Source organism: Cnephaeus nilssonii (genome assembly GCF_951640355.1).
Source record: "Cnephaeus nilssonii genome assembly, chromosome: 3".
In the NCBI taxonomy this organism is placed as follows: domain Eukaryota; kingdom Metazoa; phylum Chordata; class Mammalia; order Chiroptera; family Vespertilionidae; genus Cnephaeus; species Cnephaeus nilssonii.
In genome coordinates this window covers 79,427,965-79,453,356 of record NC_137074.1, presented here as the reverse complement: position 1 = coordinate 79,453,356, position 25,392 = coordinate 79,427,965, and the positions used below count along the sequence as shown (strand labels likewise).

The 25,392-nt window shown below is 40.3% G+C and overlaps 1 protein-coding gene across 31 annotated transcripts in view; it reads left to right on the top strand.

Annotated features, from left to right (window-relative positions):
- ABI3BP (ABI family member 3 binding protein) overlaps window positions 1-25,392 on the top strand; it is a 245,497-nt gene that overhangs the window by 200,554 nt on the left and 19,551 nt on the right. For all 31 annotated transcript variants that reach the window (XM_079766383.1, XM_079766388.1, XM_079766365.1 and 28 more), the window contains 6 exons: window positions 1,729-1,806; window positions 3,518-3,622; window positions 6,527-6,655; window positions 7,196-7,264; window positions 12,180-12,389; window positions 19,043-19,151. In XM_079766383.1, coding sequence (XP_079622509.1) covers window positions 1,729-1,806; window positions 3,518-3,622; window positions 6,527-6,655; window positions 7,196-7,264; window positions 12,180-12,389; window positions 19,043-19,151 — 700 coding nt within the window. The remainder of the gene's footprint in view (window positions 1-1,728; window positions 1,807-3,517; window positions 3,623-6,526; window positions 6,656-7,195; window positions 7,265-12,179; window positions 12,390-19,042; window positions 19,152-25,392) is intronic.

Genomic DNA, 25,392 nt, shown 5'->3' with positions numbered 1-25,392 from the left:
TTAGCAGTAATTAATTCATGACTCCATATAAGCTTTCACTAATATTTCATATGTTATCTTTTATTCAAGCAGCAGAGAGTATGAATTATAATATTTGGGTTCATAAATTAATGTTAATCGTTATTATAATGTTAAAATTATAATAATGCTAGTATATAATGTTAATTATAACATTAATACTAATTATGTTAATTTCTATTGCAGTAGTTATAATTAATAATTTCATAAGTTAATGGGGGAACATCATCTAATTTTTGGCAAGCAAAGTTGTATGTTTAATTTATGATTTTGGTTGTGTTTGTCACTGTTAATGTACTAACTAGTATGTTAATTAAATGTTCTCATTTTATACTATGTGAATTATTGTAGAATCCTGAGAGTATGGACTCTTCTTTTAGAATGAATCATTATATCTAATGTGATACTTTTTAAATCTAAAAATATGTTTCTATCCTTTCTTAGTGAAGACTGTCAGCCATGTCAGGGAAGATTATTTTATAATATAAACAAATAATAACTCTAGCCTTTGTGGCTCAGTTGGTTGGGTGTCTTCCTGTGCACCAAAAGGTTGCTGGTTTGATTCCAGGTCAAGGCACGTGCCCGGTTTGCAGGCTCGATCCCCAGTAGGGGGCATGCAATTGATGTTATGCTCTCACATCGATGTTTCTCTCTTCTCCCTCTCTCAATAAAAATCAATAAACTATTCTTTAAAAAGAAAATAATAATAATAATTTTAAAAGGATGAAACCTAAACTTCAAGCCTGGGTATTTAGATGAATGGCTGAGTTCATCTAAATGATTACTCATCATTTGAGTAATAACCACCAGATTGTGTTTGAGAAGTTTAGGAGTTCAAATATCACACAAAGTAATTTTCAGATCAGTTTCTTTCAAATAGCAATTTGGAGTACTAGGCCTGCCCAGGATTAATTTACAAATTTCAAAGGCACAGATCCAGTTTGTGGCCTACCCAGTCTGATAGCCAAGTCCTCTCCAGAAATATTTCAAAAGTCAATCCATTAAGTATAAACCCAAACACATTGGAATTTTAAGGTTTTTTTTTTATGGGGATAGAACGGTTGGAGGAAATTTTTTCAAAACCACAAAATGTGACCATGAATGTTGGGAAAGAATGGCCAATTACTGTAGATGAGATCCCCCTGGTGAGGCAGTACCACCCAGGAAGGCTGTGCAGACAACATGGAAAATCAAGACAGAAACCACAGTCCACAATCAAGCGTTAACTCTTCATAGAAAATATCACAACCAATTAAGGTAGCCCTTTGAATTTCTTCTATATGAAGATGGGAGAAGCCAATTAAAATGCCTGGCCCTAAATCACCAGTGCCCCTGCTCTGTAAAGAATGCATGCTATACCCTAGCTGATTCAACTCAGTGGATAGAGCATCCTGGGTTAGATTCCAGTCAAGGGCACGTACCTTGGTTGCAGGCTCCTCCCAGGCCAGGCTCTGGTCAGGGCTCATGCTGGAGGCAACTAATTGATGTGTTTCTCTCACATTGATGTTTCTCTCTGTCTTTCCCTCTCTCTTTTTCACTCTCCCTAAAAATCAATGGAAAAATATCCGCAGGCGAGGATTAACAAAAAAAATAAATAAATAAGAAGAATGCATGTTATCACTGAGACTCTACCAAGTTTCCGTTAATAAGAACATTTCACACATTTGTGCTATATATTTATTTATTCCCTTTTCTTATCTCTGCTCATAGGGGTCAAGCAACCACCAAAGCCATCGGGCGCTGGTAGAAATGTGTCCATGGACTCTACCCACTTCACAAAAAAACCAGGTAAGGGATAGGATGCTGACTCCCTTACTCAGCTCCGTGCTGGACCGTAGGCAGTAACTGCAGTATCATTTGTTGCAGCAAAAGCAGCAGTGTCCTCACGGCCCCTAAAGCATCGGAGCCATGCTAGCAGTACATGGGGATTACTAGGAAAGCATTCAAACATCTTATCTTTGGGAGAATGAAAATGCTCTGTGTACAAATTAAACATTAATAAGAACCTCTAATGGGTACCAATTGAATAATTACTTTGTATAATGTCCTGAAGGGCCATAATGCACAGATGCTGGTGAGTCACTGTGGGTTCTAGTCTTCCTCATGTTCAAGTTTTGCTCTTGTGTCATTTATTACAATATCCTTGGGCCTGAAATGATTTATGTTTCTAATTTACGACTATGCTCTACATTTTAGGCCAAAATTATGTAGCTGGTGACTTGGAAAATCTTGGCATTGAATAAGAACTCTGTGCTTTTTGAAAGGATACTGTGAAACCTACTCTGGTGTATTAATGTTGGGGCTACAGATCTAAATTCTGTCAGCACCGCTCATTCCCCGTACACATGCACGCACATGCACACATACTTTTTGGTCTCCTAAGAAGAACTTAAAGACACAGGGCATTTTTCTGGATTGTCAGTTGTACATGAAATTTAAAAAAAATTTAATGAATTTTTTTTTATTGATTTAAGAGAGAGGGATAGAGACATAGAAACATCAAGGATGAGAGAGAATCATCAATGGGCTGCCTCCAGCACACCACCTACTGGGGATCAAGCCCACAAACCAGGCATGTGCCCTGATCAGGAATCGAACTGTGACCTCCTGGTTCAAGGTTCAATCACCGAGCCACACTGGGCTGTATATGAAGATTTTTAAACCAACATATATTATGCAAAGAAAGCTATAACACAGACTTAAAAGAAAATCTGGGTTAAGGTAGACTGCTCCAGGCACCCCTAGCCTTACCAGCCTCAGTGCAAAGTAGGCACCTTGTGCAATTTTTGAATATTGCCTCTTCCCTCCATCCTTTAGGTAAACCATTTACAACAATGTATCCTTCCTCTGGGCTGGCAGCTTCGTACCAGGGCTTGTGGGTGGATGAGCAGAGTGGGTGTTAAACTTTGCTTCCCACTTACACACCTGTGCCAGCTGCCCTTGTGCGCTGCACAGCCACTGACGATGACCCTGCTCTCTATGGGTTTCTAGCTTCTGCCATCAGGGCTCCTTGGTTGTAATGGTTTAAGTTCTGAAAGTGTTCGTTTAGTTATAATTACATCATAGAGTTTGGGGGTGAGGTGGATCACCCGCTAATGGAGAAATTATACACTTTAACAATTCAAAGCTAAAACGGTATAAGAATTGTAGTCTCAAAATCAAAGGCAATTGCAGATAATGAAACTCAAAAATGCTATTGCTGAGACTATGTGAGAAACTAAAGATGTTAAATTCTATACATCTACACAGTCTTTCAAAAGGCAGGTATACCTATACATGTTTATCTATAACCAGAGGATGTTTTTATATACTAATGTGCTTCATTATTCCTGAGTACATTACAATCATTACTTTAGAAAAATATCAGAAATTACTTAGCACTTTTCTATAGAATCTATGCCATTCAGTTACTACTTAACAAACGTTATAATGTTTTAAAACCTGTGATTTTTATAGAGCGAATCCTTATGGCAACTTTATCTGTCATATAATCTCTTAGCCACAATTCCAGGCACTCGCCGTCCACCCTTGCCACCTAGACCTACACCCCCTCGAAGAAAACCATTGCCACCAAATAATGTCACTGGAAAGCCAGGAAGTGCAGGTATGTCAGTCATATGCATTTCCTTCTCCCTCCATGACTTCCGTTGTACTAGCCACCCACAGCCCTCCTTGGTAAACTAGCCCAGACAACGGACAAGACCTTGGTGTGTGTGATGGTGCCTGGGCTTGCCGTAAAGACCAGACATAGCTTTGAGGACTCATATCCTGATTCTGGGTGGGTGGTTTCTTTCAACTGTAGATCCATCTACAGTTGAAAGAAACCATCATTGAGCATCCCAGCCAATGTGTCTGCTTGGAGCCGAGACAGAAGCTGACTCGGGCCCTTCCAGGAGTGAATTATTTGGGGCAAGATGTTGAATGTTGCCAACCCACCAGGGGTAATAGAAAATGTGAGGCCCTGTCATCAGCTTATCATTCTGTCTTCTGAACTGAAATCCCACACATCTTGTTGAAAGCTCCCCTGTCCACCAGCCTTTATGCTGGCTCCAGTGTTAGGTAGTGGAGGAAAGATTAGGGACTAAAATATTAGCAGCTCTAGGCCGAGCCACAAGGCAGGGGTATAATTTAGAAGTCAAGCTGCCTCTCTCCTCTGTGCCTTCGCATGTGTTATCTCCTTCCCATGGAAGGACCCCTCCAAGTCACCTGGGATGCTCACACTTCACTCTTTTCTTAAAGAAGAGCCTTTTCTAACTCCCCAAAGTAGTCTTAGCATTGCTTCTCTGTTCTACTTGTCCTTGATACACACCTCTGTCAGAGCAAAGATCAAATAGTTTTATACCTGTTTGTTTACGCACTTGTCTTCCCCTACTAGACCAGGAGTTCTGTGGGAACAGAGTCCTCGGCACATTTTCTCTGAATTCCCAGAACCAAATCTGGTGTGTGGCACCTAGAGGATATTTGATAAATTCTCGCTGACTGGATAAATGGATGTAATGAAGAATTAGTGAAAATTGACCTGGTTCAGAGCAAAGCTTTACCTCATTTCTCTTTGACTGGACTTGACAGCAAATCACAGCATGTTCCCCACCTCTCCTCCCTCTCTCCGCCATCTCTACTTCCTAAATATTTTCTAGGTGGAATCAGGATAAAAATATTGGACAGCTATGAATGATGAAAGGGTGAGGGGTTTACATGAAGGGGAATAGATGTCAATCTTTTCCCGGGACAAAGGTAAGGCGCGGTGATAGAGAAGCTTTTCTGCTGTATCCCGTGCACAGTGGCCTCTCGATCGTGTTCCCATGAGCTGAAGCAGGGCTCAGCTCCTCACGCATGTTTTGGAGCTTCCTGAGTCAAGGCCCAGAGGCATGGCTGCAGTGAGGACATCTGGTTGCCCTCAGTAATTGTAAGGCAGGGGTATAATTTAGAAGTCAAGCTAAAGATGTTAAATTCTATACATCTACACAGTCTTTCAAAAGGCAGGTATACCTATACATGGGGTCTGATTGGATGAGTCAGACTGAAAGTGATGCCTGAGTGTCCCCCATAGAAAGCTTGGGAACCCACCTGAAGAAGAACCACAAACACATTCCATTTCTGAGATTAACTCTGGTTCCCCACCTCATCCCCCTTGTACTATCCACCTCTCACTCAAAGGAAATGGCTATCTGCAGGAGCCAAACACAGGAAGGGCAGTTGTACAATTTTGGCCTGATTACCGAAAGTGCATCCTGCATTCAGGAATCAGCAAACTGTTCTGGGTGCCTGCGAGCACCGTCTGAGGCTACAGTGTAGATCCTCCACTTGCCCCTTTGTCCAGAGCTGCCGAGGCCTCAGAGTCCCCCTCCCCTGGCCAAAGTAAAAGTGCAGGCTGCATGCAACCTCTGTTGGTTTTTGCTCACCCTCTCACTGTGGCCCGGTCCCACCAGGACCAGGAGCATGAGCCTGCTGGGGTTGCTCCAGCAGCCTGTCTGAGGGACTCGTCCATGGTTTCATGCTGGGCCATGATGTTTGGGTCAACGCTGTGCCCTTGACTCTTTATTGTCTGAGAATGATCCCTTTTCCCAGGAGGACTGTAAAATCCAATCTAGCCCCCAACCTACTCTAAACACCCAGACTGGACTAGACCTGGGGATGGATCTGGTTTGGGAGACCTATTAGTGTTTTTAGTGGAGGAGACACTGGACTATAGTATTACTGTTCTGGCTACTAGGCCAGAATCACAGATGTTACCTTCAAAAGCATTTGCTGCTTCTTCAGCCGTCTCCCATGCCTGCCACTTAACCTCCCCATCAGGCTCTGCCATCTCCTTGACATCCCTCATATCTAATTCCCTACATCCAGCCTCACTGCTTCTGCTGCAGTTCACCTCGCCTGCCCTTCCCTGCACAACTGCTTTTGTCTCCTCTCTTCTCTCTCTGCCTAGCTATTCATCCTCTTCTCTGATCTGTTTGTTTCCCTGTTGAAAGTCTTTCAGTGGCTCCTTGCTGCCTAAAACTACTGTGCAGATCCGTGGTGCATGGCTCTCCCTGATCTGCCTTCCCTGGCCTCCACTCTCCGTTCTCACGGCCCCCAGCAGCACTGTGGGCTCTCACCCTTCAAATTAAAAATACCAAATGGTTACATGCTTCCCTGACTTGGTTCTTCTTGCAACCTCTGATTCAAAGCTTTCATACCTACCCACTGGTCTCTTCTTTATTGTCACATTCTCTGTGGAAGCATTTTTACCTCCCTCCCCGCTCTACAAAACCCTTCACCTTTCCTCATAGATATTACTGTTCCTTCCCCTTGCCCTCTCTGTGACTTTAACCACTTCTTTCACAATATCAGTAATGATTCCGTATATTTGGCTCCCACGTTTCTCTTGATCAAGGATACCAGGTCTTTTCTCTCCAAGCCTGGCATATAGTGCCACGCTACATGGTAAGTGCCAAATAAATATGCATCGGATAAGTAAATGGGAAACTGGGCTCTTCTAACGCCTGACCACTTTGGCTCTACATTTCAGGGATCATTTCATCAGGCCTAGGAACTTCCACACTCCTGAGGGCAACACTCAGGCCGACTGGACCCACCTCAGAGAGAACAGAGACAGACAAAAAGGAACCAACAGCTCCCGCCTCAGGAGAAGATCTTGGTTAGTATGTCAGTCACATCCTACTGGAGACTAGCTACAAAATACTCAAGGATTTCAAATTAGCGGGGGAAGAGTCTCAGCTCTGGATCATCTTTGTTACTTAACTTTATGATCAATATGATTCTTTTTAATTTTAACATAATACTTATTTTTAATGCTTTGGCATAGAATATGCTCCTTCCCTTCACAAACATAGAGAAAAGTACCTAAATTTTTCAGGAAAGTCTTCCTGAGAAATATGTATTACCCAGTGCTTCTTACTAAATCACATCATTATAATTATATATTCCTTATTTTATTAATAAGCATTAGCTACTTGGTTGTAAACTTTAAGCTTTATTTATTACACTGTAGAATGCCTAAAGCAGGACACAGTTAAAGACCTTTTATTGCAGTTGATGTGAATAATAAAAAAAATGAAAATCAAAGTTGTGAACAATTGACTAGGAGGCATATTAAATATTTATAGTCTTTACTACCTTTTATTGTATTGTGAAGCTTTATCTTTTGTCAAAATTGTTTATTATACTCCATTCTCAGGTGATATAACTGACTTTAGCTCAAGTCCAACAAGAGAAACTGATCCTCTTGGGAAACTCAGATACATAGGTATGTCTGGCTTCAAATCTTAATGTTTACAAGGCTGTTTGGTCGGTGTATCAGTCAGAAGTTGCTATGTAATAAACAACTACAACATCTCACTGGCATACCGTAATAAGGATTTACTTCTCATATGTGTACAAGTCAGCTTTAGGATGATATTAACAAATGGGGGTCAGTTGATCTAGGATGTTCTTGGTTGGGTGGTTCTGCTGGGCCTCTTGTGGGTTGGAATGGGCTTCTCCTCATCTGTTCATTCTAGGATGAAGGACAGTGACCCAAAAGAAGCCATTCTCAGGACTATACAAAGTCAAGAGAGGGGGAATCCAAATACACCTTCATATTTTAAGCTCCTTCTTGTGTTATACCTGCCAATATCTATTGGCCAAAGAAAGTCACATAGCAATGCTCAAATCAAGAATTGCAAAAGTATACTCCTTTCATGGATATAGAGAATATTTTTGAACAGTAATCTTATCTAACACAGGAGAGATGTAATATGATTCAGAGCCCAGTATTTCCTTTTGTAATATTTTGTTCTGAAGTATATAACTTGATAACTTTTTACATATGTATATTACCATGAAGCCACCATCACAATAAAGACAATGAATACCACTTACAAAAGTTTATAATCCCTCTCACTCCTCCCACCCAACCTCTAGTCCCTAGGTAACAGCAAATCTGCTATACTATAGGTTAGTATGCATTTTGTGGAATTTTATATCAATGTCTGAACTCTTTCTTTTTTAAATCTGGTTTCTTTCACTCAGCATGATTATTTATCCATGTTGCTGCTTTTATTAATATCTCTTTTTATTACTGCCTAGTATTATATTGTATTCTATGTAATAAAACCCTAATATGCAAATTGACCAAATGGGGGAATGACCAGCGGAACAACCGGTGGCTATGATGCACACTGACCACCAGGGGGCAGACGCTCAACACAGGAGCTGTGTTGAGCATCTGCCCCCCTTCCCTCCCCCCCTCCACCAGAGGGAGGTGACCAATGGTGGTGATTGGGGGGCGGGGCAAGCCAGCCAAGGAGGGTGCCAGCGGGGGTCCCCCCAATAACCCCACCAGCCGATTGCTCCACAAATGGCCCCAATCACCAGCCAGGCCTAAGGACCCTACCCTATATATTGGGAACAGTCTCTTAGATTTAAAAATTAAAACCTGGCAAGGCTAGTCTAACACTGAAATAACAGGATAATGCAGCGATGACATGCATGGACTCTGGCTTGCACATTTTGTGGTCAGCCCTGATTCTGACACTTATAACTGTGTGACAAAGCCAATTAACTTCTCTCTGCTTCAGTTTTTCCACCCATAAGATGGGGGAAATGGTACTACTGCCTCAGAAGGATCATGTTATGTACTACTTTTTATAATCAGGGCAAAAAAATGTAGCTGCCCTTACAACAGCAAGATGCTTTTCATCTGTATGAAAAGTATGGTCACTGGTGCATGCAGTGTCCCAGATTGCGAGAGGGATGTCCGACTGCCCGTTTAGGCCTGACATCCCCTGAGGGGTCCCAGATTAGGAGAGGATGCAGGCCGGGCTAAGGGACCCTCCCCCCCATGCAAGAATTTGGTGCACCAGGCCTCTAGTAGATATATAATAATTTAATCCTGTTCATGGCATTTGGGTTGTCTCTATTTTTTTTTTATTACCATTAAAGCTGCTATGACCATTTATAAGTTTGTGTGGACATACGTTTTCATTCCTTTTGGACAAATTCCTAGAAGAGAAATGGCTAGATTATATGTACATGTATGTTTAAATTTTTAAGAAACTGCCAGATAGTTTGCCACAGCAGTTGTATTATTTTACTGTTCTGTCAGCAGCATATGGAAGTTCCAGTTTCCCCAGGTCTTTGCCAACCTTTGGTGTGGTCAGTCTTTTTCATGTCAGCCATTTTAATGGTGTGTAGTAGTATCTGATTGTGATTTCACTTACCCCTAATGACTAAGAATGACCAACATCTTCCCATGTCTTTATCTTCCATCTGCATATCTTTTTTGGTGTGTCTGTTTAAAATGTCCATTTTTTCTTATGGAGTTGCTTATTTTTTTAGCATTGAGTTTGGGGAATCTTTATATTTTCTGGGTAGGAGATATTTGTCTGATACATGCTTTGCAATATTTTCTCCTAGCGTGTGGCTTCTCTCTTAATTTTAATGAAGCTTGGTTTATAAATCTGCTTTTTTATAGATTGTATTTTTGGTGTTGTCTTTGAGAAATCATGAACTAATCAAAGATCATAAAGACCTCCTCTGTTTACTTCCAGAAGTTTTCTAGTTTTACATTTAGGTTCTATGACCATATTGAATCAAATTTTATATGTGACACAAGCTAATTTTCTTGCTTATGGAGACTTAATTTTTCTGGCATCATTTGTTAGAAAAAAAATCTATCCTTTCTCCATTAAATTTTATAGTATCTTTGTCAAAAAACAAATATAAATATAACTGTTTTGGGATTCTCTACTTTATTCCAGTGATCTACTTACATTTACACCAATACCACAGTGTCTGGATTCCTGTGGGTTTACAATAAGGGCCTCAATCAGGTTGCATTAGTTCTCTAATGTTGTTCTTACTTTTCAAAGTTGTGCTGGTTATTCTGGGAACTTTGTGTTTCTATCTGAATTTTAGAAACAGGCTGGTGTGATTCAGTGGTTACAGTGTTGGCCCAAGCATTAAAGGTTAATCGGGTTCCATTCCCAGTCAAGGGCATGTACATGGGTTGCAGGTTCAAATCCCTAGCCCTAGTCAGAGCTCATGTAGAAGGCAACCAATCAATGTGTCCTTTTCCCAATGATATTTCTCTTTTTCTCTTCCTTTCTCTATCTCTCCATCTCCCTTCCTCTCTTCCACTCTCTCTTAAAAAAGGCAATGGAAAAAATATCCTCTGGTGAGAATTTTTTAAAAAATAGCCTGCTTAAGTTTCTATTAGAATTGGGAAAAAATTGACAGCTGTACAATATTAAGTCTTCCTGCCTATGAACATGGTATATTTCACCAATTACTTAGGTCTTCTTCAGTTTCTCTCACCAATGTTTTATAGTTTTATTTTTTTTTTAAATATACTTTTATTTATTCCAGAGAGGGAGAGGGAGAGAGAGATAGAAACATCAGTAATGAGAGATAATCATCGATCAGCTGCCTCCTACACATCCCACACTGGGGACTGAGCTTGCAACTTGGGCGTGTGTCCTGACTGGGAATGGAACCCTGACTTTCTGGCTCATAGGTCAACGCTCAACCACTGAGCCATGCCGGCCAACCTGTTTTATAGTTTTTAGTGTATAGAAAATCATAAAAGCACTTGTTTTTATTTCTAATATATAGAAACACAGTTGATATTTGTGCCGTGATTTTGTATCCTGCAGCCTTGCAAAAACTCACTTCATCAAGTTTTTGTAAATACATTGGATTTTGACATACAGAATCATATTATCTGAGAGTAAAGTTTTACTTCTTCCTTCCCATCTTGGGTAGCTGTTCTCTTGCCTTAATGCACAGGCTGGAGCCTCAGTAAAAACCTTGAATAGATATAGTGAGAATGGACATCTTTTTCTTGTTTCTGATCTTATGGGTAAACATTCTGTCTTTCACCACTAGGTATCATGTTACCTATAGATTTTTCATAGATGCCCTTTATTGGGTTGAGAACATTCCCTTCTATTTCTACTTTGGTGTGAAATTGATATGGGTCTCTTTTATATCTTTCATGTCTTAACTTTTGACCATGTGGATTACCCTATACTAGAGGCCCAATGCACGAAATCCGTGCAAGAGTAGGCCTTCCTTCCCCCAGCTGCCGGCACCAGCTTCTCTCTGGCACCCAGGAGCCGGGCTTCCCTCACAGCCCCAGCTTCATCTGGAAGGTTGTCTGGAAGGACGCCCAGTCTAATTAGCATATTAGGCTTTTATTATTATAGATAATAAAAACCTAATATTCAAATAGACCGACCTGTGGAACTACCAGTCGCTATGATGCACACTGACCACAAGGGGGCAGATGCTCAATGCAGGAGCTTCCCCCAGCCCTCAGGCCCCAGACCAGCCAAGGCAGGTACCAGCAGGGACCTCTCCTTCCCTTCCCCCCTCCCCATCACGCACCAGTCGCCCCACAGAGGAAGGCGACCTGCGGCAGCAGGGGGCAGGGTCGGTAAGTGGGTGGAGCCAGGCCGGCCAAGGCAGGTGCCAGCGGAGGCCCCCCCGCCCCCAATCACCCCGCCAGTCACCCCACAGATCGGCCCTGATCTCTGGCCAGGCCTAGGGACCCCACCCGTGCACGAATTTTGTGCACCGGGCCTCTAGTAGTAGTAATAACTGCTTTATTGTTTTTGTCTAATGATTCTAACACTTAGCAAGTTCTAGGTTGGTTTTTAAATGATTTATTTTTCTCCTCGCTATGGGAAATATCTTCCTGTTAATTTCATCTTGTTGGGTTCTGGATATGTTTTTATCCTTAAAATATTTTTAATTTTGTTCTAGGTGTAGGCAAATTATTTGAAACCACTTGATCTTTCTGAGTCTAGCTTTCATCTTTATTCGGTGGGACCAGAATTGTGTCTAATGTAGGGCTTGTTATTGCCCACGACTGAGGCAAGACCCTTTTGAGTATTCGTTCCCATGCCACATGAATTATGAGGTTTAAACCATGCTCAGGGTGGACAAATTACTTTGGGATATTAGCACACACTAAACTATCTAGAAAAGTAAATTAACAAACATCCGTATCATGTATCCTAGAGACAGGATTTTCACACTTCTGAACGGTCCACATCACTGCTTCCATCTAGCTGCTCTTAATGTGAGACCAAATGTCCTCAAGCAATTATACTTATTAGTTCACCTTCCCCCAACTTTACTCAAAAAATGCTAACTGTCAGAGACCTCTCTCTCTCTAGGGCCTCATGTGCGATATATTCAGAAGCCTGATGACAGGCCCTGCTCCATCACCGACTCCATCAAACGGTTCCCCAAAGAGGAGCCCGCAGAGGGGAACGCCACCAGCCCGCCGCAGAACCCACCCTCCAACCTCACCGTGGTCACCGTGGAAGGATGCCCCTCCTTTGTCATCCTGGACTGGGAAAAGCCACTCAATGACACTGTCACTGGTAAGAGCCTGGCATAGGACTGTTACTAATGTGCCGCAGTGGGCCTGCGGAACCCTGCGCCAAACTATAGCCTGCGGGTCCGCGCTCAGGGGCAGCGAGTCCTAGCCGAGTTCTGCTGTCCCTGTGGCACATTCCCGCCGAAAGTGTCATGTGATGGGGAAAGATCATCTTTGTCCTGGCTGTGGGCTCCCTGTTCATCATCCTTAGCCGATCTCTCTAAGTTGCATCCTTTCATCTCCTCTTGGAACTCTTTCCTAATGGGGAGATATATCTAGTTTTTTCATTACCCAGAAAATTACAGATAACATATGAGAAGTTGCCACTGACTGCGGATAATATTGAAATCAGTTTACCTTTCACCAACCCAGTTTCTAGATCAACTCAGAACTTACAAGGAGGCTAAAATGTTTTTTCAATCATTTTAGGGTACATGTTTTAAAAAATTCTATCCCTGGTCAATTTTCTGCTTATCTCCTGAAATTTTTATTCTGCTATCCACCCACCCATTTCCTTTAAAAATCCTGAGTCATTCTTTGAACTTGTTAGATGGGAATTTAATTCTCCATAATTAACAGAATAATCAAACTGGAGAGGAGCAGGAAAGATCAGCTTGAGAGTACAGCCTGCGTATGCAAGGTTCCTGCTGCCCACGTCCCTGTGTCCCTGTTCGGGTGCCTGGGGCGGGTGGACAGGCCACGGGGGAGCCCACTAAGAAGTTGTCGGGAGGAGTAGAGATCCCTACACAGAGGGGTGGGGAGTGCAAATTTCAGGCTCTGCCAAAAACGTTTCCTATGAATAAAGAAGAACACAGTAGGTGTATCTCCTCAGACAAACTGTCTGAGAAACTCCAGTGTAAGCAGCCTATCTTTACTTAGCTGGCTTTTTAAAAAACCATATTTTGTAAATTTTGTTTCTCCTGCAAAGCTTACCTTTGTATTGAGAGCAAACCAATCACTGCCCGTGGCTCCTGGGGACTTGCCTAGTCCTGCTTCTTTACTTGGGACTGTGCCCATAGGTGCTAAGTCAGTATCTAAATCAGCATCAAAAAAATCAATCAATCTCTAAGTATTGATTATCTACATGTACTAAAAAGTTCAAAACTTTCAATCCAAATACTGTGCTAATAAGAGGTTCCTGTGGTAGTCTGAGGTTTAATTCTCACAAAACCAAATGACCTATAAAATTTCATTTGCCTTAAAGATGTGGGACATCAAGTTGGAAGTGGTTAGTCTACTAGGCCTAATAATCTAATAGAGCAATTTTCAACCACTGTGCCACGACAATTTTTAAAACATGCAGTACCGGACTGTTTAGTCGGGAGCACTGACCTCCTTTCCCTTAGATTGTCAAATTAAAAAATGACAACAGCTAACACAACAGCCATCCAGTGTGATGGCCCTGTCTGGAACCATAAGTACATAGGTCATATACGAGAGTTTCATCTTATTGGTCACATCGCACATTAAGAGTAGGTAATTACCATTTTTTTTAATCAATCAAAATTGTACCTGTTTTTGTCTGATTAGCAAAAAAATATATTTTTGGTGTGCTGCAGAATTTTAGTAATTATGCGTGCCATGTAATGAAAAATGTCAAAAATCACTGACCTAATACATCTAATACATATTCACTTGTGTATGTCAATTATATCTGATTTTTTTTAAGAGAATGAGTTTTCTTTCTGGTTCATTATGTAACATTTTTTAAAAATCATATAAGCTTGTAATCTCAGAGTATTCTAACCAATTACTTTTGGAACATGGTTACCAAATGTTAATGGGCTGTTTGAGATCCTTCATAAGATAACGGACTTAAATAACAGGTTTCATGGATAAGGACCACATCTCATTAGCTATAATATTTTCTACATAAAAATAATTCCATATTTAACCATTACTCATCTGGCCTGTATTTAAATGTTGGACAGACAATATACCCTAATGGTCTGTTCTATTTTTTTTCAATTCTGTTTATTTTTAAATTGTTAATTGAAATGTAATCTTGCTTTCAAACAAACCAGCAGTCCAGATCTTATAGAAATTAATTCTCCTATCACTGAAAATGATATGAAAGGAAAAGACTGAGAAAGAGAACAGAGAGTGAAACATATTCTTTATTACATGTCTTGGCTTCTGTCAATAATCTTTCTTTTAATTGACAGACATGTACATATTCACCTCCAGTAAATATATTCAAATTCAGTTGCTTCTACATGTCCCTTCTACACTAATATAGAAATAAGGTGACCTAAGAAATTGGCCACACACTGGTGGGGTCCTTGGTAACTTAAAGTTAAGTTGGTTATAAGGTGTTGCTTTGTGATATGCCAAGAGTGTGCTGACATCCATTTAAATCCCAGACCAGCTGTGTTCTAAATATGGAACTTGGATATATAGTTAGCCTCTTTGAACTTTAGCTTCCTTATTTGTAATGATACTCATTATTATCTGTTTATCCTGAGGATAAAATTAAACAGAATGAATACCCAGCATAAGTCAGCAGCTGTTAAATTAATGTTTGTCAGTGGTCAAAGCAGTAGGACAGGGAGAAATAGTATCACCATTACTATTTTTATGCTCTATTGACTAGAGTGGTGTTCCCAAACTTTACTTTTTCTATTAAGTGGATTTTTTCATAATAGGGCAATAAAACCATTTGAAGGGGAAAAAAAGACCAATTATTCAGTGTTAGTTCTTTACAGATATCCTTATGTCTTTACTGATAATGAAATTATAAACAAAATCCTGTATTTGAAAAGAAGAAATATGGGCATAAATTTAAGAGACTGTCTTTACCTTCAGAAATATACTCAGTGTGTCTACAAATATTCATTCCAAAATTAACATTCCATTTTTATAATGTTGGTGGATTTATTAAAAGCTACTATCACCTAAAACATTAAAAATAAAAGATATATTTACAAAGCCCAAAAATATACATTCAAAAAGCTAGAATTCTTAGAGTTCTAAATACCTATTTAATTATGAATGTAACTCCTAGATTCATTTTGAAAACTACAGACTTTTAGGACTAAAATAGTATTAAATCACTAGTGGCCTGGTGCACAAATTTGTGCACATGGAAAGGAAATTAATTAGAAGAAATATTTTAATATTGCAATTCACCCTTTCTTTGTACTAGAAGTGTCAGAGATGAAATAAAATTAGTAAAAGGTATATGAAAATAATATATAAATTGATTAATAAATAAACAATAACAACATGATATAACAACAACATTGATAAAAACAATGACTGATAAATTGATTAAACTTATTCTAACACTGAGGCCAGTGTCAAACAGGGACAAATCAATTCTTGGAGTCAGAACAACCTCTCTTCCACAGAACCTGTTAATACTTCAGCTTCGACTATGTTAGGTCACAGTCTTTTTATAATAAATCTAGTACCATTACAAAGACCCCATTTATTATTAAGATTTCTCAGTAGCATGGTGATTGCACCTACTTTCAATTCTAATTTATGACACAGCATTCCTGAAGGAGTAATACTATTAAGAAATTCGATGAGAAAATTTTCCTTTTCGGCATCATCCGTTGAATCTAGTATTATTGTTGATTATACTGTTGTATCTGAGTCTTCATGCAATATCCATTCCCCAGCCTTTTTCACCATGTGGAAAAAGAATAGGATATGACATTGCATTTAATGTAGGAAACAGGATACTGATTTGTTTCATTTTAGTGGCATTCAGATTATTGGGATCTAGTTTACAATGAATGAGCAAGTCCCTTTCAAAAGGAAGTCCTCCATCTTCGTTTCTGAATATGGTGGCAACTTCGGTTACACAGGGAGAATTATATCTACCCGGATCACTATTATGATCATATTTAGTCGACATTGTTACTTCTGTGTGATGCTGCTGCTTACTTTCAGCTTCAGAATGTCAACAAAAACAACCATATTCTGCACAGTGAGAAAACCTGAAGTCTTTTCAAGGTCCACCATTTCTTACTTCTTTTCAGTTGGGTCAAGTTTCTAAATCTCCGTTTTCCGGCTAATGAAAAGAAAATAGGATTCCATCGAGTCTCTTATCTACCTACTCCAGGACTTCTGTGAGGATCAAATGAGATGAGGCATAGGAAAATGATTCACAGACATTTTGTTAAAGTGTAAAATGTTTCCACCTGAGGCTAGTCGTCGCTAGGGAGAGGAAGCCAGGTGTTGCTACTTGATGTCATTACCCAGACAGTGGGACACTTGGCATATTAGCCTTTTATATAGATAGATTCTTTAAATTTTGAGTCAAAAGAAAATTAGAGAATATAAACAATAAGAGTTTCAAGTTTGAAGGGCTGGGATAATATTAAAAAGAGTAACATATAGTTGACAAATGTTCCAAACCAAATATGTTTTTTGAAGGTAGTAGCTTTTATGCATAACCAATTGGAATGTTGCATAAATTGTTCTTTTGTAACTAAATTATACTTCAATCTTTTCAAATGAAATCTTTCAAGCTTTTGTGACCCTATTTTCAAAACACAATACAGGATAATAAAAGCAGCAACAATAATGGGTGCCACATGTTGAGCAAATAAGCACTGGCTATATATGTTCCTAATTTAATCCCACAAGCAGCACTATGAAGAGACATTATTGACATTTTACAGACGGGAAAATTGGGACTAAGATCAAGGCAAGTGGCTTGGTCTGTCTCGCCCCATCAAGCCACACAGTTTCCATTTTTAAAAAATCATGTTTACTCCCATTTAATTACTAGTACATGTTTCTAGTAAATATCCCTCCACAGCTGAGGAAAGATATAAAAAGGGCATATTGAATTCAGGGTCCTTCCCCTTTCTCCCTCTCTCTCCACCCTCTGTTAGAATAGAAAACCAACGGAACTGGGAACAAAAAGAGTTGGGAAACAACAAAACCAAGCCCAAAATGTTTGGGAACAAGAGTCTGAGGAAGGAATACTAAACACCAACCATTGGTCCTGTAATAGCTGCACTGACGTGTCCAGACACAATGGCGTTGCCTTCCAGTTTACTATTGAACTTTTGGAAAGACAACCAAAGAAATTGTTCATAAGAGTCATGCTCCTTTTTAGAATTTTGAAATATAGCATGAAAATCCTTCCCAAATGAAAATTGGTGATTATAAGTCTCCTAAGTTACTTCATGGCTTCCTACTTTCGGTGTCTGTGCCAATACAGGAATCCTCAGGAACTCGCCAGCTCCTTCGCAGCTTCCCGCTTTCCCCGACGCCCACCACTTGTGTATTTCTTCATACTGATGGAGCTGATTTTGAGTGGGGTTTTGATTTTTAGTTTTTTGTTGGATATTTTTAAATCCTCTGTATGATCTTTTCACATGTGTTATAAACCCAACCGAGAGCAGGGAAAACCATTTAACAAGTTTGTAAATTATATTTTGGATTCTGAAATTCTATTTTCATTAGCCCTGCAAGTTCATAGAAATATGCCTTTAAGTGAAATTTATGCAGCTCTCTGTTCAGACTTTAAGAAATAGCTTCTTTTTACAAATACAAAGATAATTGTCAAAGGGGCATAGATAAGCAGTATGTACAAAACTTAATAGCTTATGTAAGATGTAGGTGTAAAAATCCCATCTATATATATAAAAGCCTAAGCGACCATTATGACCGAATGACCAGAACGACTGGAACAACCTGTCGCTATGACATGCACTGACCACCAGGGGGCAGATGCTCAATGTAGGATCTGCTCCCTGGTGGTCATTGCGCTCCTACAGCCAGAGTGCTGCTTAGCTGACCAACCCATCCCAGCAGCCCACCAGCCCTTTGGCAACCACTCACTCCCTCAGTAGTCCTGCAGATCCAATCTCCGGAGAACAGGCCAGGTACCAACGGACCAGAGCTGCCAGCACAATCCCAACAATGCAGCTGGCCTCCTGGAAGTCAGCCTCGGGCACCACAAGGAAGAAAGGATATAAAAGCTGCTGCCAGGTGGCTCCCGACAACCAGCGCGAACATCAGTGGGATGGATCTGGATCCCGGGCTGGCAAGGCATCTCACCACACACTCAGAGGGCCGATCGCATCCCAGGCTCCTCCACGCCCCTCAGGACCCCACCTGTGCATGAATTCATGCACCAGGCCTCTAGTAATTCTATAAATCAGAATAATGAATGACAGGAAAGTACAGTTCATTGTTTGGTTAGCTGTCATTTGCTGCTATGGTTTGAGACCCAGATGAGCTGTTTGCAGCAGCACCATGTAGTCAGTGGCCTTTTCCCCACAGAGTAGGAAACGGGGCTCCTACACACACACCACTCAGCAGCGCTCTCCAATGGCAGGCTGACTTGCCTCACAAAATCATAGGTACCAGTTTCCAAAGCGACCGTAGGAGTGTCATTGATCTTCACAGTTGCCAGGCCTTCCCTGCTCTGCTAAAGGGAAAACAGAAATGGTCCATGAGCAACTCCCCAAATGCTTTGGGACCTTTGTCATCTGCTGACCATCCCAACCTGGAAATTGGAAATGTATAAGATGTACATGTAATATATACATAATGTGTAATGTCAACACGTAATGTATCAGATCAGAACTGCAATCTGAGTTGCTTAGTTTTATTATGCTATTAGCATCTAGAACATTTAATTCAGCCAGAAAATAAAGATGAGTATCTGTTGGCTTTTTCGCTTTACAGAATATGAAGTTATATCCAGAGAAAATGGGTCATTCAGTGGGAAGAACAAGTCCATTCAAATTACAAATCAAACTTTCTCCACAGTAGAAAATCTAAAGCCAAACACAAGGTAAGGCACCTGTGCTATTTATTACAGGTGAATTCTGAGAGTGCAAAGGTCATCATCCCTCTGTATCCTCAGGGAGGGTCTAATTTGCATTTTGTTCTTTGGCTTTCACAGCACTTGATACCTCTAAAGTCATATTTTGCAAATATGAAAATTACTGGTGGGGATACAAGAGCTAACAAGATGGTCTTGTAAGCTAACATATAGCTGGGAACATTGAAAAATAGAAGTTCATTAGTACCAGATGTTGATATTAAATACCAAAATTTAGAGAAGAAAGTCTGTGGACCAGTGACACCTGGAGTGTGCCTGAGGTGAACTACATTTGAAGTAAGAAGAACTTAGCTGGCATGCTGGAAAGGGGAGGGCAAGCAAATAAAAGCCGTGAGGTAGATGCAGGGGGAAGTGTGTAATAGTTAATGCTTATGGTAACTAGAAATGAGTCCCAGATATAGCAATCCTTTCCTTTCGGGTTTTTTTTTTTAATAATAGATGAGAAAAGATTTTTGAAAAAAGATATAAATAATATTAGCATCATTCTATAATAAGCAACTTTTCTTGATATCCCTCATTACACATTGACACCAGGTTGTTTATATTGCTATGTAGTTTTGTGATTCTTTTATAAATCTAAATTACACAATATTTTGCAAGTTCATTCTATTATTACAAGAAATATAAAGGCCTTAGACATTTCTAGAAATGCAGTAAGGTTTTTTTTGTTTGTTTGTTTGTTTTTTAATATATTTTTATTGAGTTCAGAGAGAGGAAGGGAGAGGGAGAGAGAGACAGAAACATCAAGTATGAGAGAATCATGGATCGGCTGCTTCCTGCATGCCCAACACTAGGGAACGAACCCGAAACCCGGGCATGTGCCCTGACCGGGAATCAAACCGTGACCTACTGGTTCACAGGTCAATGCTCAACCACTGAGCCACGCCAGCTGGGCTGCAGTAAGGCTTTTTATGTTTTGTTTTACATGGCTGAATCACCAAATTTAGGCATGTCAAACAAATAAAAAATCAAGGAGATTATTAAATGGATACAGCCAAGCATTTTTCTTAACAAAGCCAATATGCTAAATGGTCCTGGACTGAATTTTACTCTCTGTGGGAAATCAATCTCCCTTCAAACTCCAAAACACTGTTGGGTAAATTGTCTGTGCTTCAAGTTTAAAAAAGAAAAACAACTGGCATCTTGAGTTATAGTCCACCAAGGAACACAGAAGAATTTTCAGAGGAACATAATCAGGAATTTTTTCAGAGAGAATATTGCATTGCTCAGTGAAGTTCCTCAGTGTTGAAAAGCATCGGCATAGGTAAGGGCTGAAACTCCAGCGTTGGAGACTTTGTGAATAAATTTCACCTCCTGTATCTTTCACTGTCATCAGTGGACTGGATGGAACTGGATATGGACTGTGACAATGCGAAAGAGCCCGTTGGGCTCTGTCAGCAGGAAGCATCCGTTTCATTATAGATGGCTGCTGTGTGTTAAACTCTAGTGCAATTCTGCAAAAATAACACTTCTCCACAAGCATTTTTTTCTTTCAAATTTTCTATTTTGAGCTATAATATGGAAAATTTTGCAACTGCTGATGTCCTTAAAGGATTTAAGTTAGCCAAAATAAGCATATATTTTAGTAATGATGATCTTGGTTCTGTTTTCTTAACAAGATTTAACAGAGACCGAGCCTTTTTTTACTATAATATATCTTAAAGAAAAAGTAAAAAAGAAAACTCACTTAAATTGGACTTTATAATAGTGGACTTGGGCTTACAGGACTTGGAAGGAATATCTTTTCAGTTTCCTGCTTTTTATTCCATTTAATAAAAAAAATGGGCTGTGTAATATACAGGAAATACATTGAAAAGCATCCAGTTTCTAAATGTTCATTGTGTTCCTTTTCTGAATCAGGTTCTCCTCAGAACTCACAGTGCACCATTAGCTATAATCAGAAGTAGAACAGTTATTCCAGTGACAGTTTCTTATTTTTTATAATTCTTTTTAATCCTAATCTGAAGATATTTTTTCCATTGCCTTTTTTTTTTAAGAGAAAGTGGAAGGGAGGGAGGGGGGAGGGAGAGAGAAACATCCATGTGAGAGAGACATCCATTGATTGCCTCCCACACAAGCCTGCAGGAGATCAAACCTGCAACCCAGGTATGTGCCCTTGAATAGGAATTGAAGCCGAGACCCTTCGGTACATGGGCTGATGCTCTAGTCACTTAGCAACACCTGTCAGGGCTCTAGTGACATTTTTCATGTGATTTGTTTGTTAAGGGTTTGTGTTTTCATTTATTGAGTACCAACCATATCTCAGCGGTGTGCTTAGTGTTGTGACTACAAATCAATAAACATGGTGCCTGCTCTTGAGAAGCTGGAGGTTGGGGTAGCAGGGAGGGTAGGCAGTTAATAACAGATGATACTACACAGAGTGGTGAGAGCCCTGGTAGAAGTATGCCCAGGGTGCTATGGGAACCTGGAGTGGGTGGCACTTCACAAAGTCTAGGGAACTTGGGAAAATCTTCCTGAAGCAGGTGGCACCTGGCTGATCCTTAGGATAAGTAGGAAGGAGCTAGCGAGGTGACTGACTCAGGGGAAAGGAATGTCAGAGAGAATAGCACTGTCAGTGCAGAAGCAAGCGTGGCATGGTTGTGGGCAGTGAGCAATACGCTGTTTTTCCCAGTGTGAGAGGTGAAAAGTGGACCGAAGCCGTGGCAGCAGAGAGAGGTGGCAGCTAGGTTGTGGAGAGCCTTCCATGCCAGATCAGGAAAATGGGTCAAGGGATGGGGAGAACTTGAAGGAGGGTAACTGGGGAGGGACTTGTTCTTTCATTTTCGTTTTCATTTTGACTTTCGTTTAGTTGGAAAAATCATTTTTATACTTGAGCTACTTATGAGTGACAGTTGGTGAAATAAATCTACCAGAAAAGAACATTTTGTTAATGTCATGTAAGAACACCATTTTGGCATCTTGTTCAAGAAAAGTACCTTTGGGCTGAGTTGCATTTTATTCTGGAATCACAGGGCCAATCTGGGATTCACATCTAGCGTCTGGTCTAACTGTTGTAGGGCTCGTGCTCATTGTTTCTGTACTTTGCCTCAAACTGAAATACAGCCATGTCCCCTTTATCCCGCCCTCATGGTATGTGTCTTCCTTACGTCTCTTGTCCTTCATCAGTGGCCTTCTAAGGAAGACCCTTATAGCCTATTCTCATCCATAGACAACCCAAATTGGGGGAAAGCAGGACTAAATTTAGTTTAGGAAGCCCTGCTGACTTTTACTACGAGGCATAAATTTGAAGCCATTCAAGTGTGTCTATATGTGGCTTACTCCATGTTATTTTTAGAGTTTGGTAAGATTGAATGAAATCCATTAGGATATGAAGACTGTTGTTGTTCATATATATGATTTCACCAGGATTGTGTTGATAGTCCCTAATGGGTCAGGATTTAAAAGCGGAATATGAGTAATTTGAAGTAAAGAACATTTTCCCATTGGGGGCAAATATAATGCCTGTGGGTGTAGAGGTGCTCTAAGGAAAAATGTTTTGCCTACAATACATGAAACTATGTGGTGTTCAATAGATCCCAGTACCCAAAGAGCCTGTGAATGCATCCCAGGCTCTCTTAACAGAAGCATGCAAGAGATTAGTCTAATTTAATGAGCAAAGGTTTTGAGCTGAAATATTAAAAGCTATTTGTTGAAATCCCTATTAGTCGAAGTAACTTAATGAGTTAAGGAAGAATAAGCTGAAGTCAAATTATTTCATTGAATTTAAGGTTTCAGAAGCCTAAAAATACCTAGAGAAACAAAACTAACACCCATGAAGCAGGCATCATAAAACAGCATAAAAGGACATGCCAGTGTAAGACTTACACCCAATTCTGCAATTTATCAGGAGAAAAAGCCTCATAGAGCACTTGAGACTATAACTTGGCAGTAGCGGATAGGAAGGAATGGGACAGGCTGGCAAGAAAAGAAAGAGTAACAATAGCATTCAAGTCAAATCCATATTGTATTAGGTGAAATACAAGTAGTCCTCAAAGTTACTACCGACAGCAAGGCTGGAGCCAGAATAATAAAATTATGAGTTCCCAAATTTAGGTTCATTGGCTTTTTGATGGAAGCTTTTTTCAGACTGTATCACATTGTAGTTTCATTCCATTGTATCTACTGCCCAACCATGGCCCAAGATTAATGCTAATAAAAGATACGTAAAATAAAGAGGGAGTATGTACAGGATGCAGCCAGCAGGTGGTTTTTATTAGCTTATAAAGAATGACTTTGGTCACATTTCAATGCTTGGGAAATTTTTATAATCAAAATATATGGTAAAATTGAATTCCCAAAATAGGCAAACTTTGAAGTATAGCTGTTCCGAAATTCCCTATTTGAAAAGCTGAAGAAGATAACTTCTAAAAGAATTCCAATCCTGGGAGGCATGTGTAAATAATTTATTTTAATAGCATTTTCCATCATTTGTCCGGTCTAAAACAAAACAAACAAAACAAAAAACCTGAGCTCTAAAATAGGTGATAATTACTGGCTAATCTTTATGCACAGAGGAGGGTGGAGTAGAGAGCTAAGTGTTAGAACATTTAGCACACTTAGAACAAAGCAGAGAAAACAGATCTGCAGAGCCTGAAAAATAGCCCACAGTGTGGGACCATCCGGCAATTCCTTGCTGCTGGGAGGGTTCAGCTCCATACCTGCAGGAGGTGTTTCTGTTTATAGAAAGTGGAGCCGGGCAGCTATTCTGGGGCACGTGGAGGCAGCCCCAGCCTTGTCAATGACCTAGCTAGCCCATACTCTTAAGATTTATTTCCCCCTTCTTTTTCCCCATGAAACCTCACTGTGTGCCTCTTATTGAACCTCAATGTGTGACTCGTATTGAACAAACAGGAAAATATTACGAAGAACCTCTCCTTTCTGGAGCCAACCACTTTGTTTACAAAGACCACTATGATTATTTTTAGTTCTGTGAACAGAACTGATAAAGTATAGGACTTAAACAATTGCACCGCTGCTTAAAGGATTAGGAAGCGTGGACTAATCAATCTCCAGTCTCTCCCAATGCTATAATCTTATAATTTCTGAAGCCAGGCACAGAATCAGTGGGAAAACTGGAACTGAAAATAAAACCAAAACCTAGGTCAGTTTTACATCAAGTAGAATTGTCCCGATGATCCATTTTTCTTTGAATCTGTGTCTGTGATATGCAATTTGTTTTCAGAGAAATTGTTTTTAATACTCATTTTGATAATCCATGGATGGGCCAGGTTCTTCCTGATGAACTGGTTGGGCAACATAGATGGGCACACGCAATTGCTGTACTAACGAAAAAGCCCTCCAACCTCACCCTTCTCTTCAACTGAGCCCCTGGCTCTCCTCCCTGACTGAAAGACTGAAGAATCCACTGTGTGTGCCAGACTCACATGTGGCCCAGCAATTTCCTATGGAAAATGCACCCTGTCTGGTAATTAAATAAATCAAGTTCACTAACCTGCTCAAGTACTTCTACTGTCCTCTGTGGCTCCGGCAGGGAGGGGGTCGTTGGAGAACAGTTCTTCTCTCAGGCTGAAACCTACCAAAGTTTCCTGTAGCTGACAGCAAAGATGGTTTGGGACTATTGTTTATGTTGTTTGATTTAATAAAATGTTGGCACTAAAAGTAAACGGGAACAGAGGCAGCAACTTACAAACTGTAAATCTGGCTGAATGAAGCAGGCATATGGAAGAGCCATTATGTCCTTTGTGGTGTTTTTGTGAAATTCAGGTCTCTGCAGACCCTGTGTTGAACTTTGGGCATCTCTTCTCCTGGGCTGGGTAGAGAGGAGTAACATAAGCTGCCAGAGCCTTAGCCGTTTTATTTAGTTTCATTGTAGGTATGGGCAGCAAAACACTGCTTCTTCATTAGAGAAGGAAGAAATATAGGGGACTGGTCACTTTTGCAACTTTTCTTCGAGCAAAAGGACAGCTAAAAGCATAGAACTCCACTAGTCTATAAAGAGACTAACCAATCCTTCTTTTCACATCACCGTATTCTTATTAGTTTTCACTTAAAATTTTTTAGTAGTTAGCAGAGGGGTGTCAGAAACTCACAGCAACACCATAATTAGAGTGCAGCCCAGGGCTTACATTTATGTCCCCCACAGAAATGGGAGACACGAGAAACGTCCCTGAGGGCACACCAGGCAGCTGATGCCCACTGGTACCCAGCTCCTCTTCACTCTGTCCCTGAT